Source organism: Epinephelus fuscoguttatus, linkage group LG4 (assembly GCF_011397635.1).
Source record: "Epinephelus fuscoguttatus linkage group LG4, E.fuscoguttatus.final_Chr_v1".
Taxonomy (NCBI): Eukaryota; Metazoa; Chordata; class Actinopteri; order Perciformes; family Serranidae; genus Epinephelus; species Epinephelus fuscoguttatus.
The window spans coordinates 26473940-26499363 of NC_064755.1; the positions used below are offsets into that span (position 1 = coordinate 26473940).

At 41.5% G+C, this 25424-nt stretch overlaps 5 protein-coding genes and 1 long non-coding RNA gene across 6 annotated transcripts; 5 read left to right on the forward strand and 1 right to left on the reverse strand.

The window, feature by feature from the left end:
* The first annotated feature begins 126 nt into the window (after positions 1 to 126).
* On the forward strand, positions 127 to 3204 carry LOC125887405 (uncharacterized). The gene is made up of 3 exons (XR_007449164.1): positions 127 to 683; positions 2400 to 2476; positions 3142 to 3204. It is a non-coding gene; the product is annotated as an uncharacterized LOC125887405 (long non-coding RNA).
* Positions 3202 to 4856, forward strand: trpm1b (transient receptor potential cation channel, subfamily M, member 1b). Its single transcript, XM_049574180.1, has 5 exons — positions 3202 to 3337; positions 3427 to 3640; positions 3960 to 4084; positions 4165 to 4340; positions 4616 to 4856. Exons 1-5 carry the CDS (start codon positions 3335 to 3337, stop codon positions 4854 to 4856), a joined length of 759 nt encoding a protein of 252 aa, XP_049430137.1. The 5' UTR covers positions 3202 to 3334.
* Positions 4857 to 6642: 1786 nt separating this feature from the next.
* On the forward strand, positions 6643 to 12423 carry LOC125887390 (transient receptor potential cation channel subfamily M member 1-like). Its single transcript, XM_049574159.1, has 14 exons — positions 6643 to 6770; positions 6904 to 7004; positions 8085 to 8261; positions 8370 to 8504; positions 8606 to 8656; positions 9866 to 10006; positions 10102 to 10131; positions 10228 to 10520; positions 10754 to 10982; positions 11117 to 11248; positions 11352 to 11483; positions 11580 to 11708; positions 11809 to 12060; positions 12174 to 12423. The coding sequence occupies exons 1-14, from the start codon at positions 6713 to 6715 to the stop codon at positions 12420 to 12422; spliced, it is 2109 nt and encodes a 702-aa protein (XP_049430116.1). The 5' UTR covers positions 6643 to 6712; the 3' UTR covers position 12423.
* Positions 12424 to 12438: 15 nt separating this feature from the next.
* On the forward strand, positions 12439 to 16672 carry LOC125887393 (transient receptor potential cation channel subfamily M member 1). Its single transcript, XM_049574161.1, has 5 exons — positions 12439 to 13857; positions 13951 to 14095; positions 14194 to 14399; positions 15093 to 15225; positions 15322 to 16672. Exons 1-5 carry the CDS (start codon positions 13797 to 13799, stop codon positions 16664 to 16666), a joined length of 1890 nt encoding a protein of 629 aa, XP_049430118.1. The 5' UTR covers positions 12439 to 13796; the 3' UTR covers positions 16667 to 16672.
* A 32-nt stretch (positions 16673 to 16704) lies between these two features.
* Positions 16705 to 22022, reverse strand: LOC125887402 (ras-related protein Rab-8B-like). Its single transcript, XM_049574178.1, has 8 exons — positions 21371 to 22022; positions 20710 to 20770; positions 20238 to 20298; positions 20069 to 20146; positions 19835 to 19924; positions 19681 to 19746; positions 19532 to 19582; positions 16705 to 18003 (listed from the first exon to the last, which is right to left on the reverse strand). Exons 1-8 carry the CDS (start codon positions 21492 to 21494, stop codon positions 17911 to 17913), a joined length of 624 nt encoding a protein of 207 aa, XP_049430135.1. The 5' UTR covers positions 21495 to 22022; the 3' UTR covers positions 16705 to 17910.
* Positions 22023 to 23290: 1268 nt separating this feature from the next.
* rps27l (ribosomal protein S27 like) lies at positions 23291 to 25423 on the forward strand. Its single transcript, XM_049574179.1, has 4 exons — positions 23291 to 23387; positions 24367 to 24475; positions 24650 to 24760; positions 25175 to 25423. The coding sequence occupies exons 1-4, from the start codon at positions 23382 to 23384 to the stop codon at positions 25201 to 25203; spliced, it is 255 nt and encodes an 84-aa protein (XP_049430136.1). The 5' UTR covers positions 23291 to 23381; the 3' UTR covers positions 25204 to 25423.
* The last annotated feature ends 1 nt before the right edge of the window (position 25424 follows it).

Here is a 25424-nt window from a genome sequence, read left to right on the forward strand (position 1 = left end):
TGAGTTTTCTTTTCCTCCACGAAAACATGGTGGATGGAAATAGAGATTAACTGCAATTAGCATTGACTGACCTTGCCCCCAACTGGAGACCAGTCATGTCTTAACAAGGCGCCTTCCAAAAGAATGCCTGCATCCAATTCTCTCAATTATGCAAATTGGGTTGAAATCAAAGTAGTTGGAGGGGGTGAAAATTTTTCAGATGAAAAGTTGGGGAGCCTCTGAACGAGACTGCAGTGCTTTTTAGGTTAGCCGGTCCGCTCCGTCTTCTCACACAAGCTAAGATCTTCCACACTGTGAAGTGAACACAAAGAAAGGGAGTTTGGACAAATTGGGAGATTAGGGGCCGGTTATCAAAGTAGATTTATTGTGCCTTGTTCAAGCGAAGGATGAAAATACCCTGTGGGCATGGAGAAGGGGTCATGGGACTCCCAAAAGGATTACCTTGAACTGGAGTCATGAGACTTGGGCGAACAAAGACCTTGCTCACATGCTCATCATATTAACCGGCCCTCATAAAGTGAAGAAGTTTCATGTCCTGTGGGACTCAATGAGAGCGCTTGACTGGGAGCACAGCACCAGGAGAACGCTCTGGTAGAGGAGCAGCAGACTTCTTCTCTACTCACTGGGCTTAACCTGCAGCAGCACCACAGATAAGACTCTGCGGCTCGGACAGAAGACTGTGTGTAAGTGTATCTGCAACTCTTTTTAAACTGAATTGCATCATTTTTATGACAGATTTTTTTTTAGCTTTTACAGACATTTTTATAGAACAAATTACAGATCACAGAAAGTGAATTCAGATGTGGTGAACAGGCAACACTGTTTGAGTTCTGGGTGCTTAATGATGCATGATAACAATGTGATGGAAAACTGCTGAGACAGGACACAGCAACAACCACAGTATGCCTCGGACTTTTTTAAAATACAACAAGATGGTAATACTTTTGCACACAAAAAAAAAGTATTTACACTATTCAAACTGCCTTCAAGCAAACAAATAGTTCAACATTAGGTGAACTAAATAAATAGGAAACAAGTGTGTGATTTTATCTACTCAACCAAAGTCGTTATTAGATGGTTTAAGACAAAATAAGGTGATTCTTTCATGAGTCTGGTGGGTAAAATCATGTCACTGCAGTAGCAAACAAAATAGGGTGCGGAAAATAATATATGTATGAAAGGAAGGATGGCAACTGTGGATTAAAGAATACACAACAGCAGCAGCACTGTTCCAGCTCATATGACAGTATCAGCTACAATAACAAGTCATTAATATGTACTCATACTGTGTAGACAGCAAGGGCATAGGTCTTGTTTCAACAGCCAGAATTTTTTTTAGCATCAAACACTTTGTTTTTTTTAATTCTGGTGAGTGTTTATGCACCAGTGTGACTTTTCTGCATCTACTTATGGTGTAAATGTCAAATTTTCTTCAAAATAAAAGCTCTCTACTTAACTTAGGGGGATACTGAGGGAGACGTCCCCCTGTGTCCAACCTGAAATGTACATCTATGGTAGACAGGTTGTAAAAAAAAAAAACACTACAGACCTGACCAAATAATTGTTTTTCTTTATGCAGAACTTAACAGATATAGTTGGTGGTGTTGCAGCCGCCCTGCTGCTGCACCTCCAGGCTGGCTGAGGCGAGACAGAGAGGGAGGGAAAGGCAGAGAACAGTAACTGTACTGTGTTATTGGCACATGTGATCACTGTTCACAAGACACATCTTTCATTAATACTCATATGACTTCACACTCATAGGTGAAGTTAAAATACCGAGCATTCTAGTATGTTTCAAGCTTGAACTGGTGGTTAATATTATAATTATTACTTCCTGAGCGTTTCTTGGAAAGCTTTCGCTTCTGACGCTTCAGTTTTAATTGGGCCTCCACCATCAACAATGGCCCTCAGAGAAACTCTGCTTTGAACTCAGGTTATTTTTGCTCAGCACTGGAAAAACATCAGACAGCAATCAGAGCAGGATTTGACAAAGTGCGTGGGCAAAGCACTTTTGTGTGATGCTTCTCATTGGCTGCTTATCAAGCTGGAGCAGACAATGAAAGGTGTTAGTCCACATGAACTGTGCTCTAATGATCTCAGGAGTGACAAAAAAATTTCTCAGCCTTAGTGTATGCAATGTTTCCACCTGTTGATTCCAATATACACTGTATTTTAAAGTCTCTCCAGAAACACTTTCACTTGGATTTCTCTTTTCTCCTCTCCCACTGGGTTTCTTTGCAGGATGCATATAGTCTTCATCTTTTAGCCGGGATTACAGCTAAGAGGATTTTGATAGTGAAATTTAAATTCTGATATCTGCGAAGATGATCCCCCTGTGACTGTGGGATGACACCGTGTGAGCTGACACTTTTTCTCCTCTCTTATATTTTGTCTTACAGGCACAAAAAGCTTGGATTGAGAGGACCTTTGTAAAAAGAGAATGTGTTCACAAATTCCCCACCAAGGACCCGACCAGGTAATCACGCTCTTTATTGTGTTTTAACTCGTTTTTTTTTTACTTGTGGTATAGCCTAAGGCTACAACAGCTGCTCATTATCATTTGAACATGATGCCAAAACTCATCACTGGCATTGTTCCTTCTTTTTACTGTTTTAGAGAGCTACGCACAATTTTCATTTTACTAAAATTAATTTAAAATGAGAATGCTATGCAGATCTATAGGTAAAAACTTGTCAACTGGGCCTGGGCCCATAAAATATCTAACTCCTGACAGTGTTAATGATTTAAATTCAGCTCCATATTCACCACAAGAAAATGATTGACTAAATCACAACACCTATGGCTTCACGTTATCAGACATTTGTCAGGATTAAAATAGATTTTTCAGGGTGTATTGTAGGACGTTGTTACTATCCTGGGCTCCGAGCGCAGCCAGGCAGTGCAGGCCTTTGCTTGCCGAAGCGCGAATTTCCCAGAAATGGGCACAGCCATGAAAGAGCCTGTGTGATGTGTGTTTCGAGGAAAAGACACAGCCTTCACGAGCAGACTCAACAACACTTAGCTCAATTGCTTCTAGTCACAGTTCAACACCAGACGGCGTACTGCTCGAGGATTTTTATCAATAACCAATGCAGTTTTTAAGACTGACGTGTTAACTGAGTGATGTTGTGATGTATGTAGATGTGCCTGTGGTCAGCTGAACGCGCAGCACGTGGCCATCCCTGCTGGTGCCAACTCACTAGAGGAAGCGAACCAGCTGGTGCAGATTGACACCCCGAAGGATAAATGGAGTGTGATCAAGCACACGAGGACCTACCCAACAGACGCTTTTGGTTTGATCGAGTTCCAGGGCGGAGGATTCATCAACAAGGCCATGGTGAGTCTCAGCCACTCAAACATTACCTCAAAGTGACTGCGCGGTTTCATGAGAAGTTACAATGTGCATTACCCTTCTTTCTGCCCTAGTACATCCGAGTCTCCTATGACACCAAACCTGACAACCTCCTGCATTTGATGGTGAAGGACTGGCAGCTGGAGCTCCCCACCTTGCTCATCTCTGTACACGGAGGTCTCCAGAACTTTGACCTCCAGCCCAAACTCAAGCAAGTGTTTGGCAAAGGCCTGATCAAAGCCGCCGTCACCACCGGAGCTTGGATCTTCACGGGCGGAGTCAACACGGGTAGGACACCGACAGTTCAGGATAATGCTTTTAATGTACACTTAACAAAATAACAATTTGTGACATTAGAAGATTACCTTTGCTCTAAATTGTCATTACATAATACCTATTCTGCAATTTCCTGGGGGAGATTTGACCAACCCATTGTCACAGGTTTAAGCGCTGTAATTAGAGCATTTGTTGGTAAAATTCATCACAAATGACAATCTGTGTGTGGATTTTGCGTGCAGCAACCACAAGTGTGTCCCATGATGCGGCCCCATTAGGCAGTTGAAAGAGTCGTTAGTCATGCTGCTATATTTTGCTCTTTACACCTTAGGGGTAATCCGTCATGTAGGAGATGCCTTAAAGGACCACTCCTCCAAGTCACGAGGGAAAGTGTGCGCAATAGGAATTGCTCCATGGGGGATCCTGGAAAACAAAGAGGATCTGATCGGAAAAGATGTGAGAATGTTTGCAGCTGAATTTAGTTTCCTGCAAATGTAATAAATCTTCTCGAGACTAATTTCCCCTTTTTTTCCCAGGTAACCAAACCCTATCAGACAATGGCAAACCCACTGAGCAAGCTGGCTGTGCTCAACAACAGCCACTCCCACTTCATCCTGACTGACAACGGCACCTGTGGGAAGTATGGCTCAGAGGTCAAACTCCGCCGGCTGCTGGAGAAACACATCTCCCTGCAGAAGATCAACACGCGTAAGTCACATAGAGCGCTTCGCAGACGTCATTAAACATCCTCCATAGTGTGTGGGTGTAAGCCAGAGTCTTGTTGGACGTGTGGATGGAGAGCTCCTCTGTGGCCTGTGGGCTTCCCTTTGTCATCCTATGCCTGGAGCTCGGATAAGGCAGGGACAGCAAAGGGATGCTCAACTGTCACCACTGACATCACACCTTCCCTCTGCTGGTTTTGTCTGGTCACGCATCACATCAACGTGTTCGTCAACAATTCATTGTCAAGGTTCTGTCATTATGAAGTGACACTTTTGGTGATGAATGGATGGATAGAAGGAGTGAGTATGTTTGGTTGTGTGTTCTAGGTTTGGGTCAGGGGGTTCCTCTGGTGTGCCTGATAGTGGAGGGAGGTCCCAACGTGATCTCCATCGCACTGGAGAGTCTGAGAGACGAGCCTCCAATCCCTGTGGTGGTGTGTGACGGCAGCGGCCGAGCTTCCGACATCATTTCCTTTGCGCACAAGTTCTCAGAGGACGGAGGGTGAGGTTTTAGATTACTCCTTCTCAACTGCACTTGGATATTAATCTTCTGGTTAAACAAAAAGCTGAAATGCCATCCTTGCATCTCCTGTTCCAGCCTGGTTAACGATGATGTCAGAGAGCAACTTCTGGTGACCATTCAGAAGACTTTTAATTATAGCAAAAGCCAATCGCAGCAGATTCTGCTCATGGTTATGGAGTGCATGAAGAAAAGGGAACTGGTGAGTAGAAGATATACCAGTAAAAAGGTGTTGATGTCTTCAAACCTTTCCACAACCATCTTGTATTCAAAACTGTCATGTCTGTGTCAATCAATAAATATTTCTGAGTTGCAAAGCATCTGGTCTCCATCGTCATTCATCCATTCCACTCATCTGTGTATTGCCATTAACATATTGAATAAACATAATCCCCACCACGTGCTTGTCATTTCTCCTTGTGGTCGTGTGTGGGTGTGGTCACGTAATCTGGGGCATTCGCAGCTTCACTGTCTGACACCAACATCCCTCACGTATAAGCACACAGCTGTAAAGTGGTATTGGGTGTGTGATTCTGCAGTGCTTAACTGTTACCTTTAATGTAAACAATACAGCTCAAGGGTTTACGATGAAGCGCACACCCTGGTGAGAGTCTTAATCCCTGAGCTGAGAGTGTTCCTCCAAAGTGTTTGCTGGAAACCTTGGCGCATAAACAGTGGCAGCGTTTGTGCATCTCCAGCAGATTTCCGTAAGTGATGTGATTAGTAGTTTGTAATACCCGGCGCATATAATCTCCAGACTCCATACATTTGGGCGGGAAAGATCAGCGCACACTACCACCTGCTTAGCAGAGGCTCTTACTTCATCCATTCACAGTAAGCATGCAGCACACAGATGGAGGAGAGGATCCATCTCCCTAATCCTCAACCAGGTTCCTCTCCCTCTCTCTCCACTCCCCGAGCTTTTTTTTTTCAGTCCCCAGAGTGCTATCACTTCACCAGCAACTCTGTGTCCTCTATCCCCGATGTATTAGACTCCCTAATGCGGCAACACACTCAGATAAGCAACTTAAACTGCTTTTTCAAAGATCATACCGCTATGGGCATTTAGTTTTCACTGATACCCGACCCAGACAATGTGACAGAACTGCCAACTTGTTTGAGCTCTTTATACGCAGCTAAGAGGCCACACTGTTGCCTGCTCTTAATCTAAAGTGCCATGACTAACCTACAGGTGAATCAGTGTCACAGTCTAGTCCCCAAATGCTAATCCTAAGTGCATCCCATGGGAACAGCTGGGTTAGACAAATAGAAACACTGATTTTAGAGGACTGAAATTTGCTGTGATGTAACACCAGGATGCAACATTTAACCAAGTTCGGAGCTCACCATCACACAAGTCTCCATTTTTGCAAAAAAAAAAGCAACACAGTGCGGCCTAGAGAGAGCAACACGAGTTTTCTGTCTTCATACCGCTGCTCATTATCAACGCATCCCGAGACCAGCCCAGAAATCTCTGGCGCCGTGCCACGCATTCATGCCAACTTAATCCCATTTAACATGGCTGCACATGTGATGGAGCCGTCAGCGTAATTTCATTTGATATAGTCGATGCTGTAACAAGAAAAGCACTATCACGCTGTCCGACGAGTAAAAAAAAAAAGCTGTTTGTGTTCCGAGGGTCAGCCTGCAGCGAGAGGACCTGCTGACAGAATCCTCCACCAGATCATCACCACGTGTTTACAGCTGCATACGTGTTGGAGGGCAAATCACTTCCTCATGCATTCATCCATTCATTTGTGTGGTTTGTTATCAACTGGTTTAACAGTTACAATACATGGCTTCAAGTCTTTTTTTTTTCTCATGTAGATCACAGTTTTTCGAATGGGTTCAGAGGGACAACAAGATATTGAAATGGCCATTCTTACTGCCTTGTTAAAAGGTATTTTCTGGCTGCATCACACTTAGACATCTCAACAGTATGTCTACTATTAATAAACAGCAATATCTTCCTTGCGATGTACTACATGCTTTCTATTCTCTCTGTCTCTGTTCGTCTGTTTCTTTGGCATCAGGCACGAATGCTTCAGCAGCTGACCAGCTCAGTTTGGCTCTGGCCTGGAACAGAGTGGATATTGCTCGCAATCACATCTTTGTTTATGGACACAATTTACCAGTGAGTGGTATTCATTCAGTCGTTCCACATGAGTGCACTACAGTTGCAAAGTTTGAAAGGATGTATTTAGTACAGACGAAAGAGTAGTTTTACATGTCCTCAAATATGTATGGAGAGGATCTTTAAACAACAGAGCAGTGGTTCCCAATTGGGCCAACCACAGGGTCCAGTTTTTCCTTAGTCATTAGTTCAAGGTCCATACAGTTTAACATATTCAGCGTCATACTTTCATTTGGCCATGTTGTCAAGCTAGTTTGCTGTCTCTGTCATGTAGCTGTCTGTTAGTCACTCAATGTACAACAGTACGGCACTTCAAAATGACAGGTCTGTGCCAGAAATTCACTGTACTTCAAAATAATGTGGGTTTTTACAAACTTTACAAGTTTGAGGTCCACAGATTGGACCTACGACCCACTTTTGGACCCACCAGTTGGGAACCACTGCAACAGAGTGTGTCCTTGACACATAGGAAGACAGAATTTGTTTGAACTGTGTTTCTCAGATGCACAACATTCCAATGATTTAAAGCTGAAATAGGCAGTTTTTTTGCTTTAACTTATAACTATGAGGTAAATGTTGATATTAATATTGCATAATATAACTGCTATAATAATTAATATTGCATAATATAACTGCTATAGAATTCAGTAATAACCCCATCTGTGTTTAGACTGGTTGCCTACGAGCCTTGCTTTCATTATGCAATTCTGTCTGCCACCAGATACGATCTCTCAGCAAAATAAAGGCTTGATTTATGGCACAGTTAAAGTGCGTCAACAACTGCATAACCAACAAGAGTTTATGCTTTTGCCTGATAGCTATTGGTAGCTTTCCCCAGTTATCAAAGAGTGTCAGTGTAATTTCTTTGCAGTTACAATCCCCAGTAGCGAAATGGCAGACGTAGGAACAGTGGAAGTGACTATGAAAACTGTGGTAGTTACAAGGCTGGTGCTAAAATACCACGTGGAAACACCAGGGGTGTAAAAGATGAAAGTTGTCCGTTTCCACTTTAATGTGATCATGTAATAGTGATAGCAGAAAAGGGACTGTTATGTTCATGCTTATTTTCTGCTTGGTAAGCCCGCCGGCGCCATTGCCAGCACTACGACCGCTGCAGCCCCAGCACAGGAGAAGCAAAAGAGCCCTGCCACCGCCCCTCGCAACAAAACCCGTGCAAAAAAGGGGAAAGGGAAGGGAAAGGCAAAGCCTGAACCTCCAGAGGAAACAGACCCGAGGAAGTTGGAGTTGATTCGTTGGGTAAGAGCGGAGCTTGCAACATACAATTCAAAAGCATTCAAAATATACTGAAGGCTGTGATGTGTAAATAAATAATAATCATCTGTGTCATTCCTTACTTTATTTTAGGTGAACTCTCTGGAGCAGGCTATGATGGATGCGCTGGTGTTGGACAGGGTGGACTTTGTGAAACTGCTCCTTGAGAACGGGGTGAATATTCACCACTTCCTCACCATTCCCAGACTGGAGGAGTTATACAACACGGTGGGCCCGGCACACTGCAGCTGAATCCCTAAAAATACAGATATGACAAATAAGAAAGAGGTTGACACTAATAACAAACCTCCACTCCTCTCTTCTTTCAGAAACTCGGCCCTACTAATTCACTGAATGCTGTGGTTAGGGACGTCAAAAAGGTAAAGTGATCTTTCCCAATAAACATTTTTGCTGAATAGGGCTGGGCGATATGGACAAAAATTCATATCTCGGTATTTACAGGCTGACTGGCTATACACAATATATATTTCAGTATTTTCTAAGAAATGGGCCACATGTTTGCAGTTTCAAGTCAAAGCCACATTCGAGATGTCACAAGCACTTTTATAAAAACATGCGGTGATCAAAATAAAATGCAAAGACAGGGATTTTATACCCATTTGAAGACATGCAGCTGTACAACAGATACACCTCCATAACACTAGTGGGCAACAGGGATTCTGTTAAGTGCTGTGAAGTTGATCCAAAGCACACCTAAAACACACATTAAACGTAGCTTAATAGCGACAATTTCAGACACAACCACAGAAATCAGCTTCACTATAACTCGCAGCATTCACAGACAAAGCACTTGTCTGTCAGTGGACACATTTTCCCCAGAAATACAACATGCTGATGTTTTTAGCACAAGCCTATGTCATTTTACATTGTGTAAATTAGCCTAGTAGCTAGCGTACTTTTCTTCTACTCATATGAAGCCAGAAACAACAGCAACATTTAACAAAGGTAACGTTACAAAATTTGGCTCCATCACAACCCACAAGGTTCACTGACAAAACAACTGTCTCATACTAAAATTGTTTTCCAAAAAAAAAATACAACATGCTAACGTTGTTAGCACAAACCTATGGCATTTTACATTGTATAAATTAGCCTAGTGAATAGCTGAGATTTCCTCTGCTCATATGAAGCCAGAACAAAACATACAAAAGACTTAAAATGCTATTTTGTTTATTTTGCTAATTTATTGTTTTCTTACCTGTGAAATAAAAGCTTTGTTTCCACTGAGGGAAATGGTTCCAGCTAACAATAATAGACAGGAGGTCTGCGTCGCCACCACGTGTAGTTAGATTTCTGGAAGGGTGCATGTAAGGCTATGGCTCAAGAAAGTGTTGCTGGAGAACTTGTGAGTGAGTAAGTGAGAGAGGAGAGATGCACACTGGTATGCATCGTGTAACACAGCATGACTCTATATCCAAACAGTGAAAGTGTTGTCTAAATTTATGTCTTGCTTGAAAATATATATTGATATATCATATACAATCATTATATTGCCCAGCCCGAGAATAAAGTCTAACATTTAAAACTATTTCACTGTCTATATTTTATATTACTGTGGTGATTTGCAGGGAAACCTTCCTCCAGATTATCAGATCACTTTAATTGATATTGGTCTGGTGCTGGAGTGCTTCATGGGTGGAGCTTACAGGAGCAATTACACCAGGAAGGCTTTCCGCAACCTCTACAATAATTTGTACGGACTAAAAAGGGTACGCATGGGTGTTAGAAAATAATAATCAATAATGGCTCATCATATTAAGTAACATTTTGTTAATAATTATCATGTCTGGTTCTCTTTTTGCAGCCGAAAGCCCTGAAGCTTCTAGGAATGGAGGTGGGGTATCTTTTCTACAACAAATTACAGTCAAGCAGCTGAAACAATACAACCCACACAGCAGAATAATCTATCACCATGCTTTCATTGTGTTAGGATGATGAACCGAGGCCAAAAGGCAAGAAGAAGCCAAAAAAGAAGAAAGAGGAAGAGGTGGAAATTGATGTGGATGACCCCGAGGTGTGCCGGTTCAAGTACCCCTTCCATGAGCTGATGCTGTGGGCGGTGTTGATGAAGCGCCAGAAGATGGCGCTGTTCCTCTGGCAGCGGGGAGAAGAAGCCATGGCGAAAGCCCTGGTGGCCTGTAAACTGTATAAAGCCATGGCCCATGAGTGCTCTGAGAGTGAACTGGTGGATGACATCTCCCAAGACCTGGAGAACAACTCCAAGTCAGTACATATAACATGTCAAGATACTTTCTCAAGATAAAACACACTTGTGCATATTACTCTCATTTTAGCACCTTTACAATGGTTTCCTGTCCTCTACTCTCAACATTTTAGGCTCATTTTATAATATCTGTGATGTAATTATTGTAACTATCTTCAATTATTCTGATCTTAAACTCTTTTGAGAAATGCAGTATAGAAGTTAATGCTATTATTCTTTCTTTCTTTCATAGAGAATTTGGCCAGCTGGCCTACGAGCTGTTGGACCAGTCTTACAAGCATGACGAACAGGTGGCCATGAAACTCCTAACATATGAGCTGGTCAACTGGAGTAACTCCACCTGTCTGAAGCTGGCTGTGGCTGCTAAGCAACGTGATTTCATTGCCCACACCTGTAGCCAGATGTTGCTCACAGACATGTGGATGGGGAGCTTAAGGATCGGCAAAAATCCCGGCCTCAAGGTTGACGTTGCAAAATGTTTTCTCTTAGGCATCCATAGAAAATATTTCACAATAATCACTAGTTGGAGTACCTGTAGGATTGCCTTCATAGTATAAGAGGCTTTTATAAAAACTGTGGTCATTGTCTCACCCAGGTTATTCTGGGAATCATCTTCCCTCCTCTGATCCTACTGTTGGATTTCCGTCTCGGAGATGATGCATCCTATCATGCACCTGAGGGGAAAAAAGAGGGAAAAGAAAAGGATGACGACACAAAATCCAGCAAGGTTCACACTGATCTTGTCTGTTTAATTAATTACACATACTGTTTATATGAGTCCTTGTTAGGACTGAAATGATGGGCTGAAACAGTTTGCTGTCATGTTGTAGGACGCTAAAGATGACACCACATCCCGAAAGGGGGATGAAGAGGAGGGCAGCACTAATGTCCGAAAAATCCCCATTGGCAGAAGGTTCTTTGAGTTCTATGATGCGCCGTTCACCAAATTCTGGTTCAACACTGTAAGTTTACTTCGAGTAAACAATAATGATTTATTCTTTTATTTGAGTGTAGTGATGTAAGTACACTGGCATTTTGGTGTTTTCTTCTTCCAATAGATTTGCTATCTGGGCTATTTGATGTTGTACAACTACATAATCCTGGTGAAAATGGAGCGATGGCCATCTATACAAGAGTGGACTGTCATTGCATACATCCTCACACTTGGCTCTGAAAAAGTCAGACAGGTACAAGCCATTAAATTAATCAATTTGATTTGAATCAAGTGGTTATGTGTGTTGGAGATATTTTGTGGTATCATCATGACCTTTAAACCCCGGTGTCTAGATTCTGATGTCAGAGCCTGGAAAGCTGAAACAGAAGATAAGTGTGTGGCTGGAGGAGTACTGGAACATCACAGACCTGGCTGCCATTTGTACGTTCCTTCTTGGGCTCATGCTACGGCTGCAGCATGAACCTTACATGGGCTACGGCAGAGTCATCTACTGCATTGACATCATCTTCTGGTACATTCGCGTATTGGACATCTTTGGTGTCAACAAATACCTGGGACCCTATGTGATGATGATAGGGAAGATGGTAATTACATTTCACAAATCATGTGACAACCACATGACAGACATGACATGCACTAATCGAATACACACAAGTTCACACTTAGTTTAAATTTATGTTTGCTTCTCGTCTTTCAGATGATAGATATGATGTACTTTGTGGTGATCATGCTGGTGGTGCTTATGAGCTTCGGGGTGGCTCGGCAAGCCATCCTTCACCCTGATGAGGAGCCGACATGGCGCCTGGCCAGAAACATTTTCTACATGCCCTACTGGATGATCTATGGAGAGGTTTTTGCAGACTCGATAGACCGTAAGACTAGAATTCATAGTAAGATTCTGTTTCCTGATTCTGGGCAGATGATCAGTGTTACATTAATTCTGTGATGTTTATTAACAATATATTACACTCTGATCCCCTCAATACTCTGTCTCCCTCTGCTGGCATATTTATATAGTACAATAGTCTTCAATGAATGGTAATAATTTTGCATTGAGGAAGAGCAGAATATGTATTTATATCTAATCTCCTCAATCATGATCATCTGCCTTCAAGTTTTTTTTCTGTCAGTGTTTTTTCAGTGTTTTCTTCTGTCAGGGTGAAGGCAACAAGCAGCTATTGAAAAAGCCTAAAGTAGCAGGGTTATTAAATATTAGAGGTGCGGAGTCATACATTTGATGAATTTTAACTCAACTTGACAAAATTAGTAAAGACTTGTAACATCGACCTCTGACTTCACTTTGACTTGAGCCTTTTTACTTGAAAATACTTGATAACTTCTTAAAAGTATGTTATTCAAAAAGTGTGCCACAAATCAATTTGACTCCTGAATCAGCTAACATTAATGCTATTTATTCCCAGGAAGTCAACACTTAATTCTAGAGATCTACTTTGTTTGAACCAGTCTGACAGCATCCAATTGGGTCGCTGGAGAGAACCATAAAGAACTAAGAGATAAAATAAAACTACAATCAAGACAATAAATGAGAATTAAATAAGATAGCAATAAAACAGACAGCTCAGATAAAATCAGGATACGGTTCCCGATAGAAGTACATTTTTAGGAGAGACTTAAATAATGACAGTGACTCAGACTGCCTTATATCCTTGGGCAGGTCGTTCCCCAGCCTCAGGGCCCTGATTTCAAAAGCTCTGTCTCCTTTAGTCTTCAGTTTGGACTCTGGAATAAACAAAAGACCTCTGCCCAAAGATCTGAAACTACGCAAAGGTTCATGAGAGATTGAAAGGTCTGAAATGTAATCTGGAGCCAGGAGCCTTAAGTAATCAATAAGATTTTAAAATCAATCCTGAAACAGACAGGGAGCCGATGTAAAGGGGCTAAAACCAGTGTGGTGTGATTGGACTTCCTGGCTCTTGTTAAAAGCCTAGCGACTGAGATTTAATACATTATTAGTCTGTTTTTGAAATGGCATTACATATGGTGAGCACATTATGGCATGTTTTGAACTTGAAACTTGAAATTTAGGACTTGGGACTTGACTTCAGCTTTGTTGGTCTTGACTTCACTTGAGACTTACTTTAGACTTGCAAAACAATGACATGGTCCCACCTCTATTAAATTTTGAAACAGTTTTCTTAGAGCATTTCTGATACATCTGCTTGTTTTAACGTACTAAAACAAAAGCCCAGACTTAATAAAGTACACCAACCATCTTAAGTGTTTGATTGGTTGCAAGTTGAAGAGACATTTTAATCTACTTTTCAGCTTGACCTTGACAGAAGTATGATATAATAATCCTATGTCTATCAATTTTAACGCTCTCTCCAATTTTCTTCAAGTCTATGCCATGGAAATCAACCGTGAGTAGTCTTTAAGCCAAGAATGCAATTCAAATCAATCAGCTAAAGATCCTCTGAATACATTCTTTAGTTGTAACTTGTCTTTCCCTGCAGCTCCGTGTGGTGAACATTTATATGACGAGGATGGAAAGAAACTGCCTCCATGTATCCCTGGCGCCTGGCTCACACCTGCCATCATGGCCTGTTACCTTCTCGTGGCAAACATTCTGCTGGTCAACTTGCTCATCGCAGTGTTCAAGTAAGCACATGCTCCAATGTCCTAACTGCTTTGTTGTTCTACAGGAGACATCGACTATCACAGTGTGCACTCACTGGTCTTGGTATTCTGTCTTGCAGCAACACCTTCTTTGAAGTCAAGTCCATTTCCAACCAGGTGTGGAAGTTCCAGAGATATCAGCTGATCATGACATTCCACGACCGTCCCATCCTGCCGCCACCTCTCATCATCTTCAGCCACCTCTACATCCTCTTCAACAGGCTGTTTCGGCGGTGCGCCAGGAAGAGACAAGAAGGAGAGCTGGATGAGAAGGACCGCGGACTCAGTTAGTCTCCTCTAATAACACCAACAAGCAAAACAAATACAAGTAATTTGAAGGAGCAGTGTGTAGGATTTAGTGGCATCTAGTGGTCAGGATTGCAGATTGCAACCAGCTGAAACTTCTTACATGTGCCAAGTGCAAACCCCCGACTAGGATTCCTTCAGTGTTCACTGCTCAGGAGGTCTCTTCCTCTCCAAAACAAACAGACCTGGTAATTACGGTCGATAAAAACACTGCATAAAGCAGTTTCACGTTTAAGTCAGTGCTTTTGCATGCCGTTTGGCTCGTCCCAGAAGGGCTGCTGACTACGGTGGCCAATACAAAAACGCAGTTGGCCCTGTCTAGAGCAAGTGTCTGGTTCGTCTGTTTTGGGCAACTGTAGAAACATAGCAGACTCCACGGACAAGGACCTTCTCCTTATGTAGATGTTAACGGTTCATTCTAAGGTAACAAAAAACATTTCTTATTTTCATGTGATTATACACTAAAGAAATCATAGTTATTACATACATTATTTGCCATTTCTGCCAATATATCGCTCTACATCCTACACACTGGACCTTTAAGTGTTCAATTTAGTCTCATCCTGGATCACAAAAAATAAAAGTCATGTTGTAGCCCATAAATGCACTTACAGAACAGTATTGGTCCTGACTGAAACACATCAACAGACATTGTGTATTTTGTTTCTACCAGAGCTTAGGCTGAATCCAGAGGAGCTAAAGAACTTGTACGAATTTGAAGAACAGTGCGTGGAGGAATATTTCCGTGAAAAAGAGGACGAGCAGCAATCCTCCAGTGACGAACGCATCAAGGTTACCTCAGAGAGGTGAGCACCCTTTTCAAGTCTAGGGAAGACATTTCTTAGCATGTTGATTACAGTTTATATTTACATCAACTTTTGTTTCCCTGGTGTTCTTGGCAGGGTTGAGAATATGTCCATGCGTCTGGAGGAGGTCAATGAGAGAGAGAACACAATGAAGGCCTCCCTGCAGACGGTGGATCTGCGCCTGGCACAGCTGGAGGAGATCCATGGACGAATGGCAGTTGCCCTGGAAAAGCTTGCAGGGGTGGACAGACTGGAGCTGACCAGAACCTATTCACGAAACTCCTCTGTGTGTGACCCCTCGTCCCTACTTCGCCAGGGCAGTATCAACAGCGCTGATGGTTACAGTCTTTACCGCTTCCACATGGACATGGAGGAGTTTGCATCGAAGCAGAAGGACCCAGATGAGACACCTAAAACTAGTGTAGAAAGACAGAGGAGTCTGCGGCAAGCCTCCAGTGTTTGCACTCTCAACCCAAAGGACGGAGGTCAGACCCTAGAGGTCGGTGGTTTGGACAGATCGCGACCGAGTTCATGTGTGGACATTCTCATATCTCCGTGTGAACAAAAGCCTGCTTCTGCAGCATCAAGTCAAGAGACCATATCCAACATAAGACAAGGCAGCACAGTGCTGCTAAATAGACTGTCAGATAAGGATAGACTAAAGCCATCGTCCCCACCAAAAAGGACTAAATCCTTGAAATACTTCCCTGTGGAAGACCAACCCAGCTCTCCTTTGTCAAAGAGGAGGGCCATGAGCACCATCATAGTCAGCCCACCTGATGAACCAGAGGAAGCAGATGAACTCACAAAGGGCCAACTTCCGCCAGGAAACCCCTCCTCCCCAAAGAGGACTAAATCACTGAGATACATCCCTACTGAAATCCAAAGCCAGACGTCCCCTATCACGAAGAAGAGAGCTATGAGCAGCATCATCTACAACCCAGCTGAGGCAGGCGATGATGTGCAAACTGCAGACTACAGGTCGGTAGTGGAGCAGATCACTAAGGCGCCTAATCAGTGGCCGGCGAACTTGGAGTACCAGGTGCACCCGAGCAGTGTTGGTCACATGCCCAAGGTGTCAACAGTGAGAGCTCTCACCCAGCAGTTTCAGGCTACAGAGATAAAAAAAGAGGAGAATCAGACTGATCATATAGAAAGTAAGGGAGCTCTTCCAGAAGCAGAGCCCACCGCAGAACAAACAAAGATAAAGGCCAAGAGAAACCTCTCAGACACTACCATGTATCTGACTGTAAGCGATGAGAAGTATTTGCCGTCTCATAGGTCACAGAGCTTTAATGCCAGCGAGAGGAAAGCAAAGGGCCCGGTGGTTAGCAAGGAGCCGAGAGCCTCCAGCAGCGAGAGAGACCTTCTTCAAGCCTGCAGGGCGGCAGGGGAAGATGTGGGGAAGAAGATGGAGGCAAAGAAAGAAGATGATGCATAGGAGAAGAAATAAGAGGGGAGATAAAACCGAATGAGGAACAAATATATTAACGGAAAAAGGAACTGAGACAGAGAACTCCCTGCCACTGACTGGAAATCACTCCTGACTGAGTTTATGATCGTACAATAATAGAATGACAGTAATGAAAAATCATTACCCAACATTTTCAGTCATGCAGTTAATAATAGTCGACACAACTCTCTTTGAAAGACCCACTTTCTTTACTGTGTTTCATCGGTGTAACGTACAGTAGCTTACAATCATTCACATTACAGCTTTCCCCAGTTTCTGTGTTTTCATGTTGTACCTTTTTCAGGTGAAAATAAAGTATACACACATCAGTTAGTTGTACTGCCATGACAACACTATGCGAACATCAAAAACATGAACTCCCTAGATACAACCGACACTTTCAAATACTGTCTGTAAACATTTTCTTTTCAAATACTGTAAAATGTGCTTAATAATGATCCACTCAGAGGTATCCCTATAGCTTTCATGCAAATACTGACAATCGCGTAACAATATGTAGTTAGGTGCAGCTCTTTAAGAAACAATCAAACCTTTCACAGTTTCATTTTGACACTGAAACCTGTATAAATAAAGGTTTCGTTAAAAGAATAAAAATACAGTAGGTTATATTTATACATATTTTTGTCTTTTCTATCACAACACTGTGACTCCTTCGAGGCACACATGAACAAATAGAAATGATGCCAGTGCAACAGGAGACTATAGGCATATTAATATACATGAATGTACACAGACAAATACAATCAATGCTGGGACTTGATAGGTCTATGACAGCGTCATCATAGTAAATATGACAATAGGTAGTGTGTATAAAACAATGCTACAGTTTTGAAAGAATGTTTTCTTTTTTTCCCCATTTATAAGACAACTATGTGGAACTTTATTATGTTTAATAAAGTCTATTTTCATGAGATCCAATAGAGGTATTATAAATGCCAACAGAATCACTGCCTCCTGATAGCAGACACTGCGGGTCAGGCTACAAACCAATGCTGACGATCACGCGTGAGTCTTTTTGCATGAGCAGATGTACAGTATCAGGCCTCATTCCTCGTCGATCCTCTTCGAGTCAGCGGCAAATCAGGGTGGCACCTCAACCCAGTAAGGTCCATTACCACTGCTGCCGCTGCTGCGAGGACGCCTGGGGAGGCAGGAACCCTCCAAAAACAGCAAAGTCACGCGGGGGGCCGTGAACACAAGAGCTGAGCAGCCTAGAGGAGCGAGCACTTGAAGAATTTTATCCTCTTCGACTTTTTCTCTGTGATCTTGACTGGTTTGCCTGTTCCTCCAGCATTGTTGTCAGTCTAACAAGGAGAGATATGAGAGTGGAGAAATATTACAAATACAGCAGGGCTTCACAGTAAGTGCACCACCTGTCAGGGACATAGGTTCAGTTCCTGCATTTATATTCATATCAATCCAGCATATAAACATCACATCAATATTTATCATTAACACATGAAATTTAGAGCAGACATTGGTATTGACTCAATAACATTACACTGATAAAGAAATCATAACATTTCAATCCAAAAAAATGACGTGAAACATAGTCGAATGTCACAGGAAAAAAGGCGTTAAACATGCTAACTGAAATGTAACTAATACTTGGAGAAGCTTTTGTTTGCAAAGGCGCTTCCTGTATGAAGAAACTAATCTCTCAGTGCTCAAGAGGGATTTCGGCCCATTCTTTTACACAGACAGTCTTTAAATCTTCAAGATTTTGGGGGCCCACTTGTGAATCTTGAAAAAGAAGACTCGCTTTCAAAACTTAAGCAATGAGTGTCCTCAGTTCCTCAGAGCTTAGTGAGAATTTTTAAAAGAAATGGTGATGTAACACATTGGTAAACATGCCAATGTCCTAACTTTTTTGGAAAGTGTTGCAGGCATTGAGCTCAGGATGAGTGTATATTTACACAAACAATAACAGATATCAGTTTGAACATCAAATCTTGTCTTACTAGTGAATTCAAATTAGTATATTATTCATATATATATATATATATATATATATATTCTTTTTGTTTCTTTGCATTTTACACAGTATCCCAGCTTTTTTGGAATTGGGGTTGTAATACACTAGTGTCAATAAAACATTTGGTTCCCATTAATTGACCCTTCGCTAAATCCCGCCCCTGGACACTGACTGGTCAATCATAATGTAGTTTTGGGCCGGCTCAGACCTGGGTCCGACAACAACACGGCTATGCTCCATTGACTCTAATGCAATCATTTCAGATTTCCTTCATTTTCAGGCTGGTTTTGTGGGATGCAGTGGTTCACTTTTACACTGTGATCTGTAGCCTATAGTTCGGCTTTAGCTTCTAACTATCTTTGTCTTTTGAACCTGTTGTTGCTGCTGAGTCAGTTTGACATCCTGGATATATCCTTCAAACACAGAATATAGACCCCTCTGTCTGCTTCTCTCTGGAATCACTGTTTCATTTTTCCAAAAATGTGATAATATTTCTTCAGGGAGTGCAGTTAGTTACAGTGTGGGCTCCATGCTTACTCCCACAGCTTGTCCAACCATCATAAAGGGGTGGGGCTTAGTGAAAGGTCAATTGAGAGGCCATACTTCATGATAAATATGGCTTTTGTTTAAAAGTGAGTGAAGGAATGACTGACAGCGACCTATAGATGAGCGTGTCCACATTATTATCAACTCCTCTTATCGGAAAAATGATGGCTGGACAGTAGGAAGACTAGTTTCGAGAGATTCCAGTGACCAAATCTGAAACTGTAAGAAGTGGTGTTGGAAGGCGAGGGGATCCCCCATCTCCTGTGGATATTGACCTTGGCATCTATTAAAAGAATCTCTTAATCACTTACCGTCTTAGAGCTGAGGTTATGTAGTATGTCCCTCCCCATGCTGTAAAAAGCCTAGAATGACAAAAAACAAACAAACAAAAGTGTTAAATCAAGTGTACACCTTTGTTGGTGTTACATCGTACTTTCAGGGTAAAAAAAAATCTGCTTACCTCTTCTACATTTAGGCTAGACTTTGCACTGGTTTCCATGAACTTAACTCCATAATCAATAGCCAGCTGAATGAGATCAAAACACAGTGTTAGTGTCACTCAAAGGTGCACAGTATTTCTATTTGTTTGGGACCGCTCGTTAGTAATGACTCACTTTTTCGCCTCTGTCTTTGGACACCTGTCTCCTGTCAGTCATGTCACATTTGTTGCCCAGGATCATTTTCTCCACATCAGATGAGGCATGCTGGGAGAAGTTAAAAGACTCATTATGCAAAGTTGAGCGCATGACACTCTCTGTACACAATGACAATATCAGACCATAAAATAACTTCATTTTATGCAACAATATTAGTTAAACTACTGATACATGTTTCAATACAAAGCTCACCTCTTCGATATTTCTAATCCAGTTTTTTATGTTTTCAAAGGACTTCTCATTGCAGATGTCATACACCAGCATAATGCCCTGTGAAGAAAAACAGCCCGCCTCATAAACAATATCTCAGAAGCTGTGGTAAACCCACAGGGAAGAAGTGCAGGATGAAGTGCGGACTTACCATCGCTCCTCTGTAGTAAGCTGTAGTGATGGTGCGAAACCTCTCTTGCCCTGCAGTGTCCCTGCAAACATCAAATCAAAAAGCAGATTTATTTTTATTAACTTCTTTTTATTTTCAGCAAGTTCAATGCCGTCTCACAATGCAGTCATTATCTTCACAGACACAGCCTATGCATAAATATCTTGCACAATCTGTGGAGCTTCAGATCTTTTCAATATCCATTTTTGGTTCCCGCAATCCTCAGGTGTAAGAAAATACACAATGGGTAAAAAAGAACACACACAAAGTGAACTATAAATTAATATTAATAATGTCTAAATGGGACGTCAAAGAGTCCAGTTGATTACATCATTTAAAAAGGTATGAAATAACAGGTGCCCATTTTGTTTGAAATATATAGCAGTTATAAGGAGCCGATTTATGTCACACTGATTTTTTTTAAGAGTAGAAAGTCTTCTCAAATTAGACTTACCAAATTTGAAGTTTCACTCTCTTTCCATCCAGCTCGATTGTTCTGATTTTGAAGTCGATTCCTAAATAAAAACACATACAGAGCGTTAAAGGCTGATGATACTGCATTGACTCGTTACATATAAAACAATTGATTCATGCCTATGTTGCACCACAAACCAGACACTTCTGCAAAAAGCAGCTACCATTTATGAACTAATATACCTTTATCATGGACTGTTTATTCTATGTTAAGTTGTAGAATGACATCATTCAGTGTCACAACACAACCAGCTGCTGCAGTACACTATAGAGCATTGTAGACAATATAGCTGTATAGTAACAACTGTGAATGGAACAAAAAAGGCTTCACATTTTAGGGAAGTTTCCAGAGGTCAAGCATCATTATTATTAGTTTTGATCTCATTCTATATTTAACCTCACTGGTGCCTATGAGCCATCAAGGACAGGAGATCATTATGATCTGTCCCTCAGTCCCATTGTCTTGCTCTAATGCAGTTACTGCCCCGTTACACAGTTAGGGGCTGTATAACATGTAAAATTCATATCAGTGTGACTATATATTGAGCATGCTTAGCGCAGTGCTGTGAAACATTATGTTCCGTTGATATGAACATGCATTATGCCAGATTTCTCTGGAGGGGCGGCTGCGGGGTACTCACCTATTGTGGATATGAAGGTGGTGTTGAAGGAGTCCTCGCTGAATCTGAACAGCAGACATGTCTTACCGACTCCACTGTCTCCGATCAGCAGCAGTTTGAACAGGTAATCGTACGTCTTCGCCATTTAGTCTGTGCACTCCAACGTTTCGACAATATAAGGCCGTGCGGAGCCGGGATCCCCCGTCTGGAAATCCTCAGCTGTCTGTGTGTGGCAGACTGGCAGCAGACCGATGCCGAGAGGTGTGACGTCAAGGTCTGCTTTGCATTGTGGTCTATGTAGTTTAAAGAGGTAAGGGCTGAGCCAGGACTACATGTAGTTTGTTTTTCTTTTTTAACAACCACTGGCTTTTATAAATGGACAAAATAGTAAACTAGTCTTATCATATTTAAATGACTGTGATTTTCAAACTGCACAAATTATGTTTACAGCAAGAAATAACCTGCTACTGGGAAATATATGTATATAAAAACTGTTTAGTGACGGAGGGGTTATAATTCAATTTAAGGGGATTATTTAATTTCAACACTCATAGTATGCACACACAACCAGAAGATTTTGTAAGCCTATTTCAATATGTGGAGTTAAGTTATGGAACAGTCTGAATATGGAGCGTAAAGCAATGTCCAAGCATACAGCAATTTAAAATAAGGTATAAAGACATGATATTCAGGAAGCACAGGGTTGAAGAAAGGGTTTGACATTCACCAGTTGTTCATAGGGTTTATTGTTTAATTTCTCTACATATATAATATATATAGGCCTATATAATGCAGGTCCTGAAAAGTCAGCTGAACGGAGAGAATGAGGTCTGAGCCATCATCATCTACACCCTGCCAGTCATCAGATACCCTGCTGGTATAATAAGTTGGCCAAAGGAGGAGATAGGACGCTAAGGAAGCTTTTCACAATACATGGAGGGTCTCATCCTAGGTTCAGCACCCTGAGACTGCACACTAAGCGTAGCAAGGGGGACCAAGGGCTGGTGAGCATCAGCGCCACTGTCCAGGACGAAACAACCAAGATCCAGGAATACATCAGGAAGATGGCCCCCAAAGATGAGCTGCTAAGTGAATACATCAGGCAGCAGAAGCCCGAGAACGCAGAAAAGGGTGAAGCATAATGGAAGGACAAACCCGACATCAAGAAATCCTACCAGTGGCTGAAAAAGGCTGGACTGAAAGACTGCACAGAAGCACTAATCATGGCAGCACAGGAACAGACACTTAGTACAAGATCAATAGAAGGTGCGGGCTGAGCAAAGATGCTCCTGAGACAGTTCACCACATAATAGCAGGCAGGAACAGCGTACATGGAACGCCATAACCAAGCGGCTGGCATAGTGTACAGGAACATCTGCACTGAGTATAAGTTACTTTTGTGTGACAAAGTTAAAAGGTATTTTTTAGAAAAGTCTTAGGTATAGCTTTATTTATATGGAAGCTGTCCATTTCACTTCAAGACTTATGGACAAAGGGGTGGGAGTTAATAAGTTCACACTTCCACTTCTTTTCAAATGTGTAAATCACACTGACAATTGCTTTTCATCATGTTTTTTATTATTTGTAAATACTACTTTCTTTCTGTCTGTCTGCTTGTTTGTATGTTGTGCTTTTATTAAATAAATAAATCTAATTAATGAAGTAATTACAATTTGCCATATAACTATAGTTATTAATGATCTATCTGTGTGTACCTCCAGCAATGATCAGAAGACACCAGTACAAACATGGGACTCACGTGCCAGATTTTTCACTTCATGAGAAAATTAAAAAATAAATAAATAAAAATACAATACTGTAGTTGTATCCGCACCAAGACTAACTATGTTTTAATGACCTAACTTTTCACAAAGTTTCACTAAAGTCCGTTCCCAAGGTTTTTAAGATACCCTGCTCATAATATTCGCTGATACCGCAGATCTGGCAACCACAGTTCCTGGAACTACACAGCTCCTGCTTCTGTCCAACCAGCCCTACGTATGCGCAGCAAAGCGAGCCTAACACAGTGAAAATGCCTGTAAGTTACACTGTTTTTACGGTCATTTCTTTTGTTTGAGTTAATACACAGTGTTGTCAACTGTTGGTGCTTCTTACTTTTGAGTTTCCACCGGTTGTGTTCGCTGTCTGAAACCTCAAAGTTGTGTTGGTGATTTGTAGCAGCAGCACCACATGGAGTGGAAGTTAGCTAACATAGCCCGTTAGCCCTGCCTGGCCAGGGCGCCGACTACTTGCTGAAGCGTAACTAACTGTAGATAGCGGAATAGTTTGGGGCCAAGAAACAGTCTGTGCCTGTGTTTTCTTTTACACAAGGCCCGTCTCCAACCAGATGGAGCACACAAACTTAAAGCCAATGTAACTAATGTTAACATTACTTAGAGAGAAAAACTACTGCTTACTTACGTGTTTGCCCAAAGTCAATTGTTTTGCCACTACGTTAAGTAATTAGCTAGCTAACATCTCTACTTATTTGCCGTGTTTGCAAATTCAAATTCATAACAAATACCGTGTTTTTCCACAGGAGTAGCGTTGTAATTCGTTTAAGCATTTATGAATAATGGTAAAATAGTACACTTTAATTAGTTTGACCGCTGTTGCAATAACTTACTTTGCTAAACCTGGCTCACGGGGTGTTTACAGGTCCTTTTTAAATGTCTTAAATTCAGTGTTACAATAAGGCCTTAAAAGTCATTAAATAGTCTTAACTTTGAGTTTGTGAGGTCATAACTACTACAAACATTTTACCTAATTTTATTTATCCATTTATTAGTTTCTTCCCTTTCTATGTAATAGTACATATTTCTATTTTTTTACATACCTTTAAAAATCTATAATACTCTCATTTTACTTAATGCACTTACCTGTTAGCAAAATGTAGATTGACTTAACCCACTCTAATAACCATATTCCTGCATGATACCTGTAGACACCCTGGGCTCAGGCCTGTTACAAACTTAATCAAATTAAATGTCATCTCTGGTTTGCATCCTTCACTCCAGCTGGCTAGAGACCTCCTCAACCCTTCCATCGAACATGAGAGAAGACAACATAAAAAGAAAAGGCTTGTCCAGAGTCCTAACTCCTACTTCATGGACGTGAAGTGCCCAGGTATGTCCATATGGTACACTGAAGTTCTACTGAACGTGTGATACATGCAGTAAAATCATTGTTTTCATGCAATTTGTTTTCCTGTCCTGTCTTTTTTATTTTAAGTTGAAAGCCTTTACAACAATATATACTGGGCCTATTGTTTGTTTACAGTTTAATTTTGTTCCTTTGCAGGCTGCTACAAGATCACCACAGTGTTCAGTCATGCACAGACAGTGGTTCTCTGTGTTGGATGCTCAACTGTGTTGTGCCAGTCAAGAGGAGGAAAGGCCAGACTGACGGAGGGTAAGACATCCACTAAAGTTCAATTATTCAGGATTCCCACACATTTTTACCAGTGCACTTTTAAAATTTTCCCAAAACTTTTACACCATATTTTACCCAATTTCCACAACTTTAAGTAGTTTAAAACTGGTAGGCCTGTATGGCAATTATAGGGCGCAATGAGGCTCTTACTCCAGAGCGCTTTGTCCTAAGACAGGAGTTGTAACAAAAATATAGCATTGAACATGGAATTAAATGTCTTTGTGTTACACATACAGTAGACACAAAGCGGTAGTGCTGTCTGACCTGGTGAAGGCAGCAGTGAGCTATCTTTTCATGACCGTGGGAACTTTGAATATTTCTAGTGCTATGAATAAACCACATTTAGCTGTTGTAAATAGAAGTCCATCTAACTCGTCTATTTTTGCTTTACAGGTTGCTCTTTCAGGAGGAAGCAACATTAAAGGGATGACACACTTAGTCATGTCTGTAACAAAGCCATGCTGTTAAACAAATCCCTTTTTTCCATTGATTACAATGTAGTTGTGCATTTACAAATGGCAGGTTCTGCCACTGTACAGCTGTTCAGCTTTTATGATGAAATTTATAAACTAGCAAAACTTTTAATATTCAAGATGATAATTGTAAAATCTCACTGAGACAATAAAGGAGTCTGTTATAAAAG

Bases quoted from the DNA above. Each gene is read 5' to 3' on its own strand.
- trpm1b (XM_049574180.1), top strand. The intron at 3,641-3,959 runs GTAGGACACCGA...TTTACACCTTAG, and splicing joins CACGGGCGGAGTCAACACGG to GGGTAATCCGTCATGTAGGA. The intron at 4,085-4,164 runs GTGAGAATGTTT...TTTTTTTCCCAG, and splicing joins AGGATCTGATCGGAAAAGAT to GTAACCAAACCCTATCAGAC.
- LOC125887390 (XM_049574159.1), top strand. From the start codon at position 6,713: ATGGGTTCAGAGGGACAACAAGATATTGAAATGGCCATTCTTACTGCC. The intron at 8,657-9,865 runs GTAAAGTGATCT...GGTGATTTGCAG, and splicing joins TGGTTAGGGACGTCAAAAAG to GGAAACCTTCCTCCAGATTA. The intron at 10,983-11,116 runs GTTGACGTTGCA...TGTCTCACCCAG, and splicing joins GCAAAAATCCCGGCCTCAAG to GTTATTCTGGGAATCATCTT.
- LOC125887393 (XM_049574161.1), top strand. From the start codon at position 13,797: ATGTCTATCAATTTTAACGCTCTCTCCAATTTTCTTCAAGTCTATGCC. The intron at 13,858-13,950 runs GTGAGTAGTCTT...CTTTCCCTGCAG, and splicing joins CTATGCCATGGAAATCAACC to CTCCGTGTGGTGAACATTTA. The intron at 14,096-14,193 runs GTAAGCACATGC...TCTGTCTTGCAG, and splicing joins TTGCTCATCGCAGTGTTCAA to CAACACCTTCTTTGAAGTCA.
- LOC125887402 (XM_049574178.1), bottom strand. From the start codon at position 21,494: ATGGCGAAGACGTACGATTACCTGTTCAAACTGCTGCTGATCGGAGAC. The intron at 20,771-21,370 runs GTGAGTACCCCG...GTTTTTATTTAG, and splicing joins CACCTTCATATCCACAATAG to GAATCGACTTCAAAATCAGA. The intron at 19,583-19,680 runs GTAAGCAGATTT...TTGTCATTCTAG, and splicing joins CTAGCCTAAATGTAGAAGAG to GCTTTTTACAGCATGGGGAG.
- rps27l (XM_049574179.1), top strand. The intron at 24,476-24,649 runs GTATGTCCATAT...GTTCCTTTGCAG, and splicing joins CATGGACGTGAAGTGCCCAG to GCTGCTACAAGATCACCACA. The intron at 24,761-25,174 runs GTAAGACATCCA...TTTGCTTTACAG, and splicing joins AAAGGCCAGACTGACGGAGG to GTTGCTCTTTCAGGAGGAAG.